Source organism: Eurosta solidaginis, chromosome 2, assembly GCF_040869045.1.
Source record: "Eurosta solidaginis isolate ZX-2024a chromosome 2, ASM4086904v1, whole genome shotgun sequence".
Classification (NCBI taxonomy): Eukaryota; Metazoa; Arthropoda; class Insecta; order Diptera; family Tephritidae; genus Eurosta; species Eurosta solidaginis.
The window spans coordinates 18,624,531-18,641,024 of NC_090320.1; the positions used below are offsets into that span (position 1 = coordinate 18,624,531).

The following is a 16,494-nucleotide window of genomic DNA, read 5'->3' on the forward strand; positions in this document are numbered from 1 at the left end:
AAAGCCGATGCACATGCAGGCATCCAAGATGCCGCATTCGCACCCTGGAGGCCACATGATTGTCGGCGCATATAAATTCGAGACTGTAAATGACTTTGTCTACCTGGAAACCAGCATTATCGGCGGAAACAATGTAAGCCTAGAAATCAAACGGACAATAACCCTTGCCAACAAGTTCTAATTTGCACTGAAAGGTGAAGGAAGACTTGACATCCCTTGTTGCTCCTAATTGCCGTCAGTTATCCGGAAACAGGTTAATAGGATCTATCCTATGCGAAAGCGTCACATAGCTAGGTTAGGTTACTCTGTTTTACAGCTTTAGACTCACTTATCTTGTCTACGAGGGCCAGCCTCGTGGCTATGGGAGTGGGTCCTTTCTACTTCTTAAAAATAGGCTTGTCGCCTTCAGCCGAACGTTGCTTCTTCATTCTGCAGCTTGCAGTGCCGATGGTTTCTCGCACCAAACCTCTTGAATTGCCTTCGAGCTACTTTTACAGTCCACAGGCACACTCCAAGCGCTCACACTTCATCTCTGTTGGGTCGACCGCTGCTCCCAAATGTTGGACAATTATTAGTGCTGCACGGTACTGCGAGAGCGTTCTCTGAATCCCTCTGCTCCGTACCCTTCTCCAACCTACTTCTTCGTTCGAATTCGCAAGCTTTTCCACTACGGAGCTCGTTCACTCTCCACTACTTTCGCTCCACGTGTTCGACGCATCACTTATAGCGACTCCCTCCCTATTTCCCTATTTAATGAGATCTTGATTCGTTCATCTTGGTCGTATGAGAACCTGCACGACAAACCGGGCTCAGCGGCGCAATATTAAATAAAAAAAAAAAAAATTTAAGGCGCGATAACCTCCGAAGAGATCTAAGGCCGAGCTTCTCTTCCAATTTGCGTCGTGCTCCTCTTGATTTTTCCCTACAAATTGGCCGGACGAGACCTACATGTTTTATGCCGACTCCGAACGGCATCTGCAAGGCAGATGAGTTTTCACTGAGAGCTTTTCATGGCAGAAATACAATCGGAGCGCTTGCCAGACACTGCCGAGGGGCGACCCCGCTTAGAAAAATTTCTTCTAATTGAAAAATCTTATTTCTGAAATTTTGATGTTGCTTTGCCCGGGAGTTGAACCCAGGGCATACGGTGTGATAGGCGGAGCACGCTACCATCACACCACGGTGGTCGCCAATATTAAATATGTTGTTGTATTAACGATACACTCCCCGAAGGCTTTGTGGAATGTTATAGATGTTGATGGTCCTTTGCCGGATATAGATCCGGTACGTTCCGGTAACAAATCACCATTATGGTACTAGCCCGACCATCTCGGGAAAGATTTATATAACATTAAACCTTCCAGGCCATCTGGCCCTCACCACCACCTAGTTCCATGAAGAACTTGGTGTCGCCAGAGCCTCGGCTGTTAATGAAACAGGATTCGCCATGGATAGGTGTGGTTGACAATTGGGTTGGAGAAGCTATATATTGCGCTGGCAACCCCTTGAGAGGGTTGCGCTACACAAGCCCTTGAATCAATTTAGTATTTTAGTCGCCTCTTACGACAGGCGTACCTACCGCGGGTATATTCTAGGCCCCCTAACCCGCTGGGGGTCAATATTAAATATGGGGACGAGAATCGTCCGCCATAGCAGCGCCCCTTATTGTGGTAAGGCGATCAATAATTCCCGACACTGGGTTTTGGAATATATTCTCTAGCTTCAAATCATCCAATAGGCATAGCACGTTGGATAAGGGGTTTGGCAGTTCTTGTCCGCCGGCATCCCGCCACCCTTCTATGAGGCGAAACGGCGTAGATGCAAGCCTCTAAACCGGTCAGCCATATAGTCAGGCGCTATAGAGTTGGGCTAAGTCCTGACATCATCGGCAAAGTACCTACCCAAGTGAGGGGCTCATAGTGTTTAGTTAATAAAAATTATTTCCTAAACATTTCAATCTATGTTTTTTTTTTTTTTTTTGTTTTACGAGGAGGAAGCATCGAAAGCCTCATAGTCAGTGTGGGACTTTAACCGCACTAAACCTCCTACCGTCTGAGTACCATTTACCCCCCGGTACTACCGTCAAGTATTCTGTCGGGAGGTAGGTTGAGCACTAAGCTCTACGTCTGTCGGGGTCACGTTGCTGTACTTAGATAGTGCCGCGGTATGGTTAACGCTGGGACTGACACGCCCTGCTTACTACCTGAATGTGCTTGACGCATACCACTTCTACGAATATTTGCAAGCCTACCTTAAACACTGTGCATATAGTGCTTGTGGCATGCTTGTGCGTTCGACTACTTGTATTGTAGGGTTTTGTTTTTTACATATGTATATATGTGTAAATAAATTATATATGTATAAATAGAAATTATTTTTTTTTTTTTGAATTTTTTTTTTGTTTTTTTTTCCACAATACGTAACGGGGCTTTCCTCGTACTTCCACCGGTTGGAGAGGTCTTCTCTCCAATCCGAGTATAAACTCTGATTACATGTGAGACGTTTACCCTCATACTCGTTGTTTCTACGGTTGGAGAGGCCTTGTCTCCAATCCGTAGGTTTGTCGTTGCGTGTATGTTGACTGCTTTTGGTCGCACGGTTGAAGAGGCCGTGTCTCCAATCCGTGCTTTATTCCTTCACCTGGGGCAGTATTCGAACGGTTGAAGAGGCCTTGTCTCCAATCCGTCGCCTGGTTTGCTATTACATTTACCTACATATATTACGGTATTCTCTTATTTTATCATTCTCACGCCGCTAATTGTACGGAGGCCTTGCATTCAATACGTGATCAGCTCGATCCCCTCCACCTTAGCAATTTGTTATCCACCCACACAACTCGACTGTTCAATGTTCGCTGCTGCGCCGTAGCCTTTCAAGACTTCGTAGACACTTCATTATTTCCGCTATTACATCGCACGCCGCTGACCATTTTACCTTGCTTTGTAGCATGCATCCAACAATTGTTTCAGGAGTGTAATCCTCTCCAAATATTCTGCACAGTTTGCATCTCGAGCTATAGAACCTAGGACACTCGAAAAATACATGGTAAACATCTTCTACTGTATCGCCGCCGCAGTGATCGCATATGTTGTTAGGCTCGTGATTGAATCGGTGCAAATATTCCTTAAAGCATCCGTGACCACTCAGAAACTGTGTGAGGTAGAAATCCACCTCGCCGTGCTTTCTAGATATCCATATATTAATATCTGGGATACATCGGTGTGTCCAACGACCATTTGTTGAGGCATTCCACCTGAGCTGCCAGTTCTGCACGCTTCGCTCTCGTGCTCCGTTACTTGAGCTTTGATCCCGATAAATCGTCGCTGCTTCTTTTGCTAATATGTCTATAGGACACATTCCTGCGATGATTAGTGCTGCGTCGTCAGAGACAGTTTTAAAGGCGCTACAGACGCGTAGTGCACACAGGCGGTAAGTCGACTTTACCCCGCGGAAGTATGATTTATACTCCGTGGCCTGATGCCAAACAGGAGCCCCGTAAAGTATTTGGCTTTTTACAACGCCAGCCAGAAGTTGACGCCGTCGTTGCTTTGGTCCTCTTGCATTTATCATTATCCTAGATAATGCTGCTACGGTTTTTGCTACCTTTCCATTGGCATACTCTAAGTGGGATTTGAATGACAACCTCCTGTCTATCACAACCCCCAAGTATTTTATTGCAAGCAGCGTGTCGATGTCATGGCGGCCGATTCTTATAGTGACTTGCTCCACCCTTTTCCTACTTGATATGAGTACAGCCTCTGTTTTTTGTTCCGCCAGCTGCAGTCCATTTTTCGTAAGCGACGATTGAACCATCGCTATGCTTGTATTAGATTTGGCGCATATTTCGCCTAGGTGCTTGGCGGTGATTACCAATGCGATATCGTCCGCGAAGCCGATAATTTTCACCCCATTGGGTACCTTGAGTCGAAATACTCCGTCGTACATAATATTCCAAAGCAGTGGACCGAGCACGGAGCCTTGAGGAACACCGCCTGTGACGTGAAGCTTTTCTACTCCAGCAGCCGTTTCATATCCCAGCACTCTACCTTCAAAGTAGCTGCGTATGATCCTACGCAGGTAAAGGGATATGCCTATCTGCTCCAGCGTGTCTAGAATTTTTGCCCAATTGGCAGTGTTGAAGGCATTTTTTACATCTAAAGTAACGATGAGGCAATATTCCTTAGAGCCTTCGAGCCATCGGGTGCCACACATGGCTTCTTGGGCCACTTCCTTCGCCATGTTCACAGCTTGGATGGTGGATCTTCCTTTCCTAAACCCAAACTGGTTATCGGAAATACCACCCACATCTTCAATTTCTTTTTCGAGTCGATTATAGAGGACTCGCTCAAGAACCTTACCGGCGGAGTCGAGCAGGCAAATGGGCCTGTAGCTAGATGGTTCCGCCGTATTTTTACCAAACTTTGGCAGCAGGACAAGCTTTTGTCGTTTCCATATTGTAGGAAATGTCCCCTCAGCCAAGCATGCATTAAATATTTCCGCAAATGTTGGCGTGTTATAAGTGAGAGCTAGTTTGAGTGCTCTGTTTGGTACCCCGTCTGGGCCAGGAGACTTGCGGTCTTGCAGTCTATTCACCGCTTGAAGGACCTCGACGACGGTAACCTCGTCAAATGAGTATAGTACGGCGCCTGATGTGGGAGACACTAGCTCCCTTTGCGTGGGAAATAAAGTATCTACCACGTTTCTGAGAAAAGAGGGGCATGTTGGCATCGCCTCTCCTTTGTGTTTCAATTTCTTAAAAACCAATTTATAAGCTGTGCCCCAAGGGTCATTCTCGACGTCATCGCAAAGCTTGAGAAAGCATTCGCGCTTAGTATCTTTTATTGCTCTCTTAAGTGCGAGTCGCGCTCTTTTGTAGGTAGCTCTGCACTCTAGAAATTCCGGTCTCCCTCTGGCTCGTTGATAGCGCCTCCTAGCCTGAATACACTCTCTCCTTAGGGAGTGTATGCGCTCGTTCTACCAAAATGTGGAACAATGTTGTTTGCGCTTGGTCTTTCTAGCCATTGACGCATCGCATGCTGCTCTAATATCCGCCATTAATTTATTCGCCATGTCGTTAGCACTTCCTCTATGTTCGACTGTTGTCAACATTAGCTTGAATATGTCGGGGTCGAAAGTATTGATATTCCAACCTCTGTTTTTTAGGGGTGGCTGTATAGTGGGCCGCCCTCCCCCCTCGAGGTTGATGTCCACCACAATCGCTGAGTGATCGCTTTGGGTATATCAATCACTGATTTTCCACTCAGCCAACCTGTAGAGATTGGCGCTGACAAACGTTATGTCGATTACGGAGCCGAACCCATTTCTTAAGAAGGTGTTTTGCCCACCCACGTTAAGGAGCGCTACATCAAGGCATGCAAATGCTTCGAGCAGAGCCCTCCCTTTGGGAGATGTTCTCTGTGAGCCCCACTCTATAGCCCATGCATTAAAGTCTCCCGCGATGACGAAACGCTCCCGCAACGTCGCATCCATGGCTATTTTTCCGACGATTTCTTCGAACGCGTCCAGCGGCGTACTAGGTGGTATATAGCAACTGTAAACGTAAATGCCATCAATCTTACCGCATACGAATCCTCGTTCCTTAAGTATTAATTCCGCATATAAGGGATTATGTCTGCAGGACCAAATAGCAGTCTTGCTCAATTCGTCTTGTATCCAATTCGCAGTCTTCGCTCTGTAGGGCTCACTAAGAAGTGCTAAGTCAATCTTCAACTCCAAAACTGTTTGTGCCAGAAGGTCCTGGGCTGCTTCACAATGGTTAAGATTAAGTTGCAATAATCTCATAAAGGTCTTTGTTTCTGGACCGCTTCTTTATATACTGGGCACTTATAGCCACCAGTGTGATGGTCTGTGCAGCTGAGCCCTCTTCTAGCGCACAATAAGCACTTAAGCGCGTTAGTGCATGATTTCGCCGCGTGCCCTTGGCCCCCGCACTTAAAGCAAACGCCTTTGAGATTGGATTCGGTGCCGCAGTTTCTTGCTATGTGTCCTCCGAACTCGAGACAGTTAAAGCATCGTTTCGGCTGAACTTTTGCTCGGACTCGGCTTATGACCCATCCGATTCGGACTTTACCACTTCTCGTAAGTTCCCGAACTAACTCGGTGGGTAAAGACATAGTCGCAGTCTGCGTACCGCCGTACGCTTTGCGCAAGGATCGCACACAAGACGGCTTAGCATTGAAACCTGCAAGCTGTGTGTTCAGCGCCTGGCAGACCTCTTCAACCGTCGTTGTAGGTAAGTATGAATGTAAACAATTCAACATTGGCTTGTATTCAAAAATTGTCTTCCACTTCAATGCGTCTTTGACATGAGTACCGTCGTACATACCAAAATTAGTCGAACTGCAAATGCTTCCAACCAAATATTTATTGTACAATTTCTATACCCCACAGTCTCAGCTTTGATCTAAAATTAGAAAGATAATCAGAAACAAGTGTGAAATGGAATATTCAGACTAATCAATAGAGAAATATTATACCCAAACAAAAGGGATGGTGCGGTGACCTAATTTAATAATCATAAGTTTATGGGCGAACGTACACACATATAAAGGATATATGGATTGATGTATGTGTTTTTCTGGGTGACTATTCAAGTGTGAAATTAATTTAAATAGTATATACATATGTACATATATGGCTTCTAGTTGGGGTCATTGTGTCTACAACAGAAAGTAAACTAAACTTGTTTGAACTTTAGAAATGAAGCTTTCATATAAGTTGTTTTTATCCTGAAGTATAAATGTGTATCAGAATTTGTTTGTGCAACTTTCAGCCCCAAGTCTTCAAATAATCTCTACGAAATCTTTGCAAGACGTTTATGTAGCTCTTTAGGGTAACATAAATTTAAAGCCGCCTTCGACAGCACGAAAAGGAGCTGCCTATATGCCGCTATGTCTGAATTTGATTTCCCCGCAAAACTTATACGGCTGTGCAAAATGACGTTGAGCAACACCATCAGCTCAGTCAGAATTGGGAAGGACCTCTCCGAGCCGTTCGAAACTAAACGAGGTTTCAGACAGGGTGACCACCTATCGTGCGATTTCTTTAATTTGATGCTGGAGAAAATTATACTAGCTGCAGAACTTAACCGCACTGGAACAATATACTATAAAAGCGTGCAATTACTGGCATATGCTGATGACATTGATATCATCGGCCTAAACACCCGCGCTGTTAGTTCTGCTTACTCCAAGCTGGAAAAAGAAGCGGTAAAGATGGGTTTGATGGTGAATGAGGACAAAACGAAGTACCTGCTGTCATCGAGCAAAGAGTCAGCGCATATGCGCCTTGGCAACCACGCTACTGTTGGCAGCCATAATTTCGAAATAGTAAAAGACTTCGTTTATTTGGGAACCAGCATCAACATTAGCAACAACATCAGCACTGAAATCCAGCGAAGAATCAATCTTGCCAATAAATGCTACTTTGGACTAGGTAGGCAATTGAAAAGTAAAGTCCTCTCTCGGCGAACGAAAATCATACTCTACAAGTCACTTATCGTACCCGTCCTGCATGGACCATGACAACAGCAGATGAAGCGGCTTTGGGAGTGTTCGAGAGAAAAGTTCTTCGAAAGATTTATGGACCTCTACGCGTTGGCGATGGCGAGTACCGAAGAAGATTTAATGATGAGCTGTACGAGCTATACGCAGACATCAACATAGTCCAGCAAATTAAAACGCAGCGGCTGCGCTGGCTAGGCCATGTTATGCGAATGAAAGATGATGCTCCGGCCAAGAAAGTGTTTCTATCGGAACCCGCCTATGGAAGCAGAGGTAGAGGGCGGCCCCCACTCCGTTGGAAGGACCAGGTGGAAAACGATTTAAACTCCCTTGGTGTGACCAATTGGCGCCGGTTGGCGGAGCGAAGGAGCGACTGGCGCGCTTTGTTGGACGGCCATAACCGTTTAGACGGTTAAGCGCCAATTAAGTAAGTAAGTAATATAGATTATGGAAAAAGTAATCCATCAGGTATATGTCATACATCCGCATATGTTGATAGTGAGTAGTGTTTTCATTTCACACTGAAGGTGCTAGATTATCATTTTTAGGTGCGTTAGAGTTTTTAAAAAATCTGCATTATGATCTTGAACACAGCCGTGGATATCTTACAAATACTAAAGGAAGCCTGTTTCTTTAGCAGCCGATGCTCTTGCGACCTCAAGTTTCTCACGGAACTAGGACGTGTGGGGCGGGTTGGTCTAGAAGGTTCAATGTGTTGATATTAAATCGCTCCCGAGAGGGTAGAGCTTGTACCTTAATGGTGCTTGTTACCGGAACTTTTTTTTGACAAAGGACCATCTACATTGATAAAACTCCCTAAAACCTTTCAGGAAGTGTCTTTATCGCTACAGCAACAACGAGTCTATACAAAGTAACGTTTATTTGAATATATGTGACCCGGTCTATGAAAAGGTGGCTTATGACTCAAAAAAGTAATTGCGAGAAACAGCTGTTAACAGCAAAGATCCTGAGCCTGGCAACTCATATGTACAAAAATAACACGACCTCTGTTTCTCAAGTTTCCTAATGATAAAGAAGATTCCCGTGATACGAAACTAGAAAACTCACTAGATGATGGCCATTAAGATGTAGACCAGTGTTGGCTCTAAAAATGGGTTTATATATCAAATGAAAGATATCGGTAGCGATATCAATATATTAATGTGTCACTTTTATTTACTTAAATATAAACCCAGGGGACATTGAAATATGTTTGTACAATAAGAACAACTGACGAAAGATATTTCCAGGGGCCTTAGTACTCAAATATGATGTCTTTCAATGCAAGCCTCATCAATTATGAGGTATATTTTATAGGTGAATAGGGTACCCAATAGGTGGCGCAGAACTATGTGGTAGAGATATCTCTCAAAGTCGCATTTTCCTGTAGTTTTAGTTCACTTGAAACGAAATGCTTTGGCCAAACGTTACGTGCCGCTGAATGGAGATAATAAGGAGGGGTAGTACCCAGGAAGTAAAGGTGGTGTTATGGATAAGGGTGGAGGAATATGTAGTGGTCAGAGCAAATGTTTTTGTAAAAGAAAAGGAAGGCATAAAAAAGCAAAATAAACACTTGTAGCGTTTTATCTCCGAGTAGATTCAGGTCGAACTTCTTTTTCGATTGGTGTCCTGCTCGTTTTTTAATTTTCTCTTAGAAATACGTTTTTTCTAAATTTTTGATGTTGCTTCACCCGCGATTCAAACCTAGGACCGGCAATACTGAAAGTGGGAGGTAGTAACAAAATTTTCTGGTAAACTTAAGTCCGACTTAGCAAAGAGCTATGAGTGTACCAAATATCAAGGAAGTGGTACCACCAGTATCCATAATTGGCTCTTAACTGTCTAAGCGACGTTTTCCATGTTACGCCAGTCATCCCTATTTCGCTTTAACTGAAGCTAATTGCAACACCTAGGGAAATCAAGTCTGCCTTCATATATTTCTCAAGTCGCTGCCTTCCTCTGCTGCAAGTACGGATGTCGATAGCAATACTTTCTGGGCAAAAGTTTTTACTCCGTTCACATACTACGTAAACAGTGAAGCCTTTGGCCTTTTATTTGCCAGCGTGAAGCTTGAAACTTGCCCTGCAACATGCCGTAAACATGACGGTCCTTCTCTAAGTCTTTCCAAAGTAGCGCTTGTTGGTTAGAGCCATTACACTTTGAATTTCTAGGTTAAGATTGCTTTTACGGTTATAGATACATCCGAGATAGTTCCTCATAATTTCGCAAAGGTGCAAATGTACCGACTCCTTCTTTGATGATTTCAAGTATGGTTACGTCTTATTTTTTTCATATCTCGATCAATACTGTCTTCCACGGTCCTTCGCATCCCTTGGATAGCATTCGCGTGGAAATCCAACTTCTGGGCAGAGACATGGTCCCCATTAAGGGGCCGTACCGTCTAAGAGCTTTCCCTCAGATCTTATCCAGGGTCGTTTTCAAAATGTTTTGTCTCCTTATCCACTTGAAGCTGGGTCTCTGCTCATATCGCACCCAACTAAACGAATGTTAAGTGCATGCTTGTACATATACGTCCAGAAGAAGTGGCCTGCTTGAAACGCGTACAAAACAATCGTCCTGGTGAATGAGACTTCTTTACATGGTCCCAAGTTGCAATGTTATACACAATTTTAAAAGCATATTTATACCTAATAACTTAGAATTTCAACAAGCTTTCTCGTTCTACTGTGTTGTATTGAGTTAAGCTCCTTTAAAAAATACTAAACAACAAAATCTAGTTTTTTCTTTAGGTGTTAGATCAGAACTTTCTTTTTGTAGAGACTGAGCCGTAAGCAAAAAGCAATTTCTTCGTTTTTCGAAGTTAGCTGGTAATGTGAGACACGTATTCCCTTTTTTTGAAGTTTACCGAACGCAGGGTGGTTTGGTGTAACCTCGTAAAATTGGTAAAAAAAATCTCTGGTGATTGAGGTTAGGTCCGAACTATGACTTGTTGGGACAAAGTCGATAGCAGAAACAGATGCGAAGCGTCAAAATGCTTGTAAATACATGAGCCACATTGTCAGACTCCTTTTAACTTTTCTTGTGTTGTACATAAATATATCGCTTTAAATTTTTTCGAAGTTCTGTTTCTGACCCCTTATCAAGGTTAAAAAGAAAAAAATTTTTGCAATACAAATAAGAAGATTGCCACATTTCCGAACCACTTTCGAATTGTGAACATCGCTGTTCCTGAGGCTGACTTCGAAAAAGGGGATATTACTTTTTGGCTTTTGAAATATTAAAAAAAAAATTGGTTTGGTCCAGTACCTAGACTAGTGCTGTACAGTGTAATATAAACCAAATACATAATCTATAAATGAAGCACACGCTTCTTTAAAGATAGCGGGAAAAATTTTATTTGCCACTAAAAGTTTTACACTTTCTCTACTTATGTGTTTGCCAAATAACTGGCTGTCATAATTTTATTTGCTTAGTTTTTTTTCTCATATAGAAAACACTTTCTTTTTTTCTGCTTCAACATCTTGTACTCTTCCATTACATTCTGCGTATTATGCGTATTTATTAAATATATTATATAATTTATATACGTACACTTTTCCCTTGTGCGAAAAAAGGGAAATCTGCGCCTATACTATTACTTGCTTATCTTTTTGGCTACACTCCTGCTTAAATAAAAACATACATTTTCATACAATTTTATTTTTTTATTTTCTTTTCTTTCTTTCTATTTTTCTTTTTTTACTTTTAAGAGGCGAAACAAGCTGATCTCTAATTAATGATGTATGTATTTTATTTATTTTATTTAATATTATTATTTTTAATGTATCGTATTTTTGAAAGTATTTTAATGGCTTTATTGTTCTTATATTTTATATACATTAAGAGTTGCTCAGAAGCAGCATCATTTAGTATGTCATGCCGACTACGTACATACATACATATGTATAAATATATTATTTAATTTATGGTCTACCGCGTAGTATTTACTGATACATTAGTACTATTATGTGCCTCATAATCCATAACTTCTTCGTAAATGAGTCGCTTCCATTGTTCGACGGTATGTTCCCTTTCATCAACACTATGATCATATGGTTCAGGTGCTGGTGCATTGACTTCTTCAGCATCATACCAAACATTTATATAACTATGTAATAGTGCTTGTTCAACCGAAATACGTTGCTCGGGATCAATTACCAGCATACGACTTAATAAATCACGCGCTTCAGATGCCTTTCGTCGACTTTGTTCGTTATTATCATTTGGAAAGAGTACATCGGGGAAAAGACGATCAAATGAATAACCAGAATAACGTGGCCGATTTTCAACATAATTACGTACAGTTGGTTGTAGCCGTTGCATAAATGATGTAGACGGAGTACCCAATTGTTCAATAATTTTATTCCATTGATCAATATGATCAGTGCCAGGGAATAAAACACCACCACGTATCATTTCACCCATAATACAACCAACAGACCATATATCAACATTCTCAGTATAACCCATGCCTAGAATAACTTCGGGGGCACGATAATATCTGGTGACCACATATGGTGTCATCATAAATGTTGTACCAGCTGTACGTGCTAAACCAAAATCTAATATTTTTAATGTGCAATCAGCTTTAACAACAATATTTGATGGTTTTAAATCTCTATGTATTATGCCGGCTAGGTGTAAGTGCTTTATACCGCATAACATTTGATATAATAAATATGACATACGATCATGATCTAAATCCATTTGTATGACTTGACATAGATTTGCATCCATCAATTCCATAACAAGATAAACATCTTGAAATTCTTCCAAAGTACGTTGTGGTGTAAATGCATTTAATAAACCAATAATATTTTTATGATTTACTAATTTCATTAATTTAAATTCTCTATAAGCGCGTTTAGCGTGTGTTACATTTTGGAATGGTCGTGATAGTTTTTTTATGGCAACATTTTGCTCGGTCATAGTATCGTAAGCGGCACATACTATGCCTTGTGCACCAGAGCCAATGGGTTTTAAATTTGTATACCGATTAAGAATTGTAAAATTCGTATCTCCAACCTCGATAGTGTAATGCCGGGAACTCATTGCTAGTTTTTTTTTTTGTTTGTTTATCGCTTTGTAAAGATTTGGTGTTTTATAAAAGGTAATTTTATCAATGTCAATTTACATGTTCATTTTTCGTTGGAGAGTTGTTGTGGATTGGAGTGAAGGTGTTTTCGTAGAGCCTGTGGGAAGAGATAGAGAGAATGAATTTTCCAGCTTTTTTTTTTTAATATACATTAAGGTACAGGTAACAGACCGTCGGTTAAGTAGAAGACACTGACTATACGGCTAAGTCAGAAATGCGCTATCTCAGTAAAATATAGATACTCGTCCTGTCATATAGTTGTTTGAACAACAATCGGCGTCAGAATATGTTTCTAAAACGATCCGACATAATGAATTCGACGGTTGATTGCAATTTCATCTCAAAATGTCGTTGACCTGTTTACTTTCCATTTAGAGTTCATATTAAAAACTTTCAAAACGAGCAACCAATGCCATATAATCGGAGGCATGCTCAAAATATATTCTTCAAGTCATGAATACCCGCTCAACACGAACAACGTGTACCCCCAGCGGATTAGAGGGTTAGAATATACCCGCAGTAGGTATGCCTGTCGTAAGAGACGACTAAAATACCGGATTCAAGAGGTTTGTGTAGTGCAGCCCTTTCATGTTGCCAACGCAATACATAGCTTCTCCAAATCCAATTGTCAACCTCACCTATCCGTGGCGAATACTGTTTCATTAACAGCCGAGGATCTGGCGACCCCGAACTCCTCATGGATCTAGAGGGTGGGAGAGCGGTATGGCCTATAAGGTCGCATGTGGTCATAACAAATCGTTCCCGAGATGGTCGGGCTTGGTATCGGAACGAACCGAAGGCCTTCGGGGAGTGTCCTTATCGCTACAACAACAACAACAACAACGAACAACGTCCTCATATTTTCAAACATACTGCCTAACACGAACTTAAATTTAGTCTAATTCTTTACACATCCTTTTTACCAGGACTCTTTCCGCTCATAACTTCTAAATGGGCGTGTGAACTGATACCTAAGTGAAACAGCAAGGTTGGAATAATTTTTTTATCATTTATAATTAACTCGTTGTTGTTGTAGCGATAAAGACACTTCCTGTAGATTTTAGGGAGCGTCACGATGTTGATGGTCTTTTGTCGGATATAAATCCGGTACGTTCTGGTAACAAGCACCATCAAGGTATACGCTCGAGCATCCCGGGAACGATTTAATAAGATATCTCTAGGCCAAACCGCCCTCCCATTCACTCGTTCTGTGAAGAATTTGTATATGACACATTGATATTTGTAACAGGATTCCCCATGGATTCAATTGTTGTTGTAGAAATATTGTAAAAGTAATGTCTTGACCTGAAATGTATCTGACTCGTTCTTAAGAAAGTTATACCTCAACACGGGTTTGTACAATGCCTTTTGCTTGTTGTTATATCGGTTGATCCCTTACTAGGTTTGTAGCTATTGCCAAAATACTAAAGTCCAATGTTCAATTCTGGTGGGTGAAGTATTGAATAGTTGTCGGAAATTTAGTTTATGGATGCCTAAGTGGTGAATTCCAGCGAAGAATCAATCTTGCCAATAAATGCTACTTTGGACTAGGTAGGCAATTGAAAAGTAAAGTCCTCTCTCGGCGAACGAAAATCATACTCTACAAGTCACTTATCGTACCCGTCCCTCTATATGGGGCAGAAGCATGGACCATGACAACAGCAGATGAAGCGGCTTTGGGAGTGTTCGAGAGAAAAGTTCTTCGAAAGATGTATGGTCCTCTACTCGTTGGCGAGTACCGCGAATAAAAAGGCAGCGTCTGCGCTGGCTAGGCCATGTTATGCGAATGAAGGATGATGCTCCGGCCAAGAAAGAGTTTCTATCGGAACCCGCCTATGGAAGCACTCCGTTGGAAGGACCAGGTGGAAAACGATTTAAACTCCCTTGGTGTGACCAATTGGCGCCGGTTGGCGGAGCGAAGGAGCGACTGGCGCGCCTTTTTGGACGGCCATAACCGTTTAGACGGTTAAGCGCCAATTTAGTAAGTAAGTAAGTGGTTATTGATGGGAAGGAATACATGACAACACTAAGCTTTCACAAATAGCAGCTTTAAAGTTTAAGCTGCTCTTTCAGCAGTTTAATGGACATTTTGTGCGCTTGGTACTATGGCTTTTTATACAAAATTCGTATCATATCGACGTGGCATATATTTTCTTATGAAAGCGATACGACATGACACCATGTTCGGCATTGAAAAGTCGTGGGAGTCCAATCAGTTCCTAGGCCTAACCGGATTAAGTTATATGGATATATTAAAAGCTCCTACTCTAATGCAGAGTCGGCTGATATGCTAGGGATCTAAAGAAAATATACATTTAATAGATCAAATTAGATAAGACTCTAAAATAACAAATCAAAGTTACTTCAAGTGCACAAACTTATCACTCGACGCTCGTATGTTTTTTGTTTAGTTATGAAAAAGGCTATTTTGTTACTAAATAAATTTAAATAATTATCTGTATTTAGATAACTTTTCTTACACTTTAGCCAAACATGTCATGATGGAAGACCCTCCTCCAGCTGCACATGCTCGGCGCCGGTTTGTCGTGTGGCAGCACGACTATTTTCCTATCGTGCCTGGCACTATATACAAACAAAAAAATCTTTGTTGCTGCTCGTTTACTTAAAGGGAAATGCGGCATATCCTCTTGCTGCAGCATATTAGCCCCCCCTGCCACCTGACCTTATTTTTTGGTAGCACTCCTTACCTTTGTAATACAATAATTCTGCTGCTCGCAAATATAAAATATTGCAGCTGCAACGACTAAATTACTACTCGACTTCTTGTTGTTGCTGTTATGCGTGGCTCGGGTGTTAAAATTTTGTTGTTGATGGCGATGATGATGACGTTGATAGGATTATTGATTTAGCCGCAAATGCTGTGAACTTCGTTATTGTGACTGTATAACTATGCGATGTTAGCCAACAAAAATGGATTATGTGGATGCTGCTGCTAAGCGCTGCTCTTGGACGTAACGTTTAACGCGTTTGCTTTATTAGTTTTTCAACCTGAACGTTTGCTTCCTTGCCTTTGTTGTGGTTTTTTTCTTTAACTTTTTAACTTAGTTATGAATATTCGTAATTAAAAGCCGGGTGCCGCTCAAGTTTGCTGTGATGTTCGGGCTGCAATGAAAGGGCGTTAACGTCACAATAAATAGACTTGTTAAAAGGAATGTAAGTATGTAAAAAATATGCAAATTTTATATTTACAAAAGAAATTACATAAATATATAACTTTAAATTAGCTGCGAACCAATTTTTAAACGACGGCAACGAAAAGCTGTAGAGCACCGAAAAATTTCTCTGAACTTTGCATGAAAAAATCGATTTTCTTCATCTGTCACCAAAGAGATGTTGGCTTTCTTTCACTGGCTGCCGCACAACGACTTCTATTTTCCGGTTATATTAGCCAATTATTACATTTAATGCGTTCATTTCATATTTAGAATCACGCACACCCCCTAGCAAATATGTAAATGTAACATTTCCATTCGTATTTATTGTTTAGAGAAATTTTTGTAGACAAATAACACACAACTTTCTAATAAGAATACACAAAAAACTACTTCGGATAGAAATTGGCACCGCGCTTGTCAATTTGTTGAATCTGACAGCAAAAATTATTTACTTCGCTGCTGTCATACGGCGGCAAGTGGATGCATAAGGCATAAGGCCGGCAGTGTGACTGGGATAGCTAGAGTGTGTATACGAAATTTTACAAGCAAGCATCCAGTGGCTGTCCAATAGTTATAATACGTTGGCTTTAAAACATACAACTAAGTTTATACACCCATGCAATAATTCAAGGCAAATCATACACTTCACAGGTATTTCATTTGAAGAGACCATTTACCATTTACAAAGAACCTGTAGGCT

At 41.5% G+C, this 16,494-nt stretch overlaps 1 protein-coding gene across 2 annotated transcripts; it reads right to left on the reverse strand.

Annotated features, from left to right (window-relative positions):
* Positions 1-10,852: 10,852 nt before the first annotated feature.
* Positions 10,853-16,231, reverse strand: bsk (mitogen-activated protein kinase dJNK). 2 transcript variants are annotated; one of them, XM_067764565.1, is made up of 3 exons: positions 15,872-16,231; positions 15,327-15,741; positions 10,853-12,715 (listed from the first exon to the last, which is right to left on the reverse strand). In XM_067764565.1, the coding sequence occupies exon 3, from the start codon at positions 12,573-12,575 to the stop codon at positions 11,454-11,456; it is 1,122 nt and encodes a 373-aa protein (XP_067620666.1). In that variant the 5' UTR covers positions 12,576-12,715; positions 15,327-15,741; positions 15,872-16,231; the 3' UTR covers positions 10,853-11,453. The 2 variants fall into 2 exon arrangements, with proteins under 2 accessions (XP_067620666.1, XP_067620667.1); XM_067764566.1 differs by having other exon boundaries at positions 15,841-16,231.
* Between the last annotated feature and the right edge of the window lie 263 nt (positions 16,232-16,494).

What these genes read in the sequence shown, in the direction of transcription:
- bsk (XM_067764565.1), bottom strand. Translation starts at nt 12,575, where the DNA reads ATGAGTTCCCGGCATTACACTATCGAGGTTGGAGATACGAATTTTACA.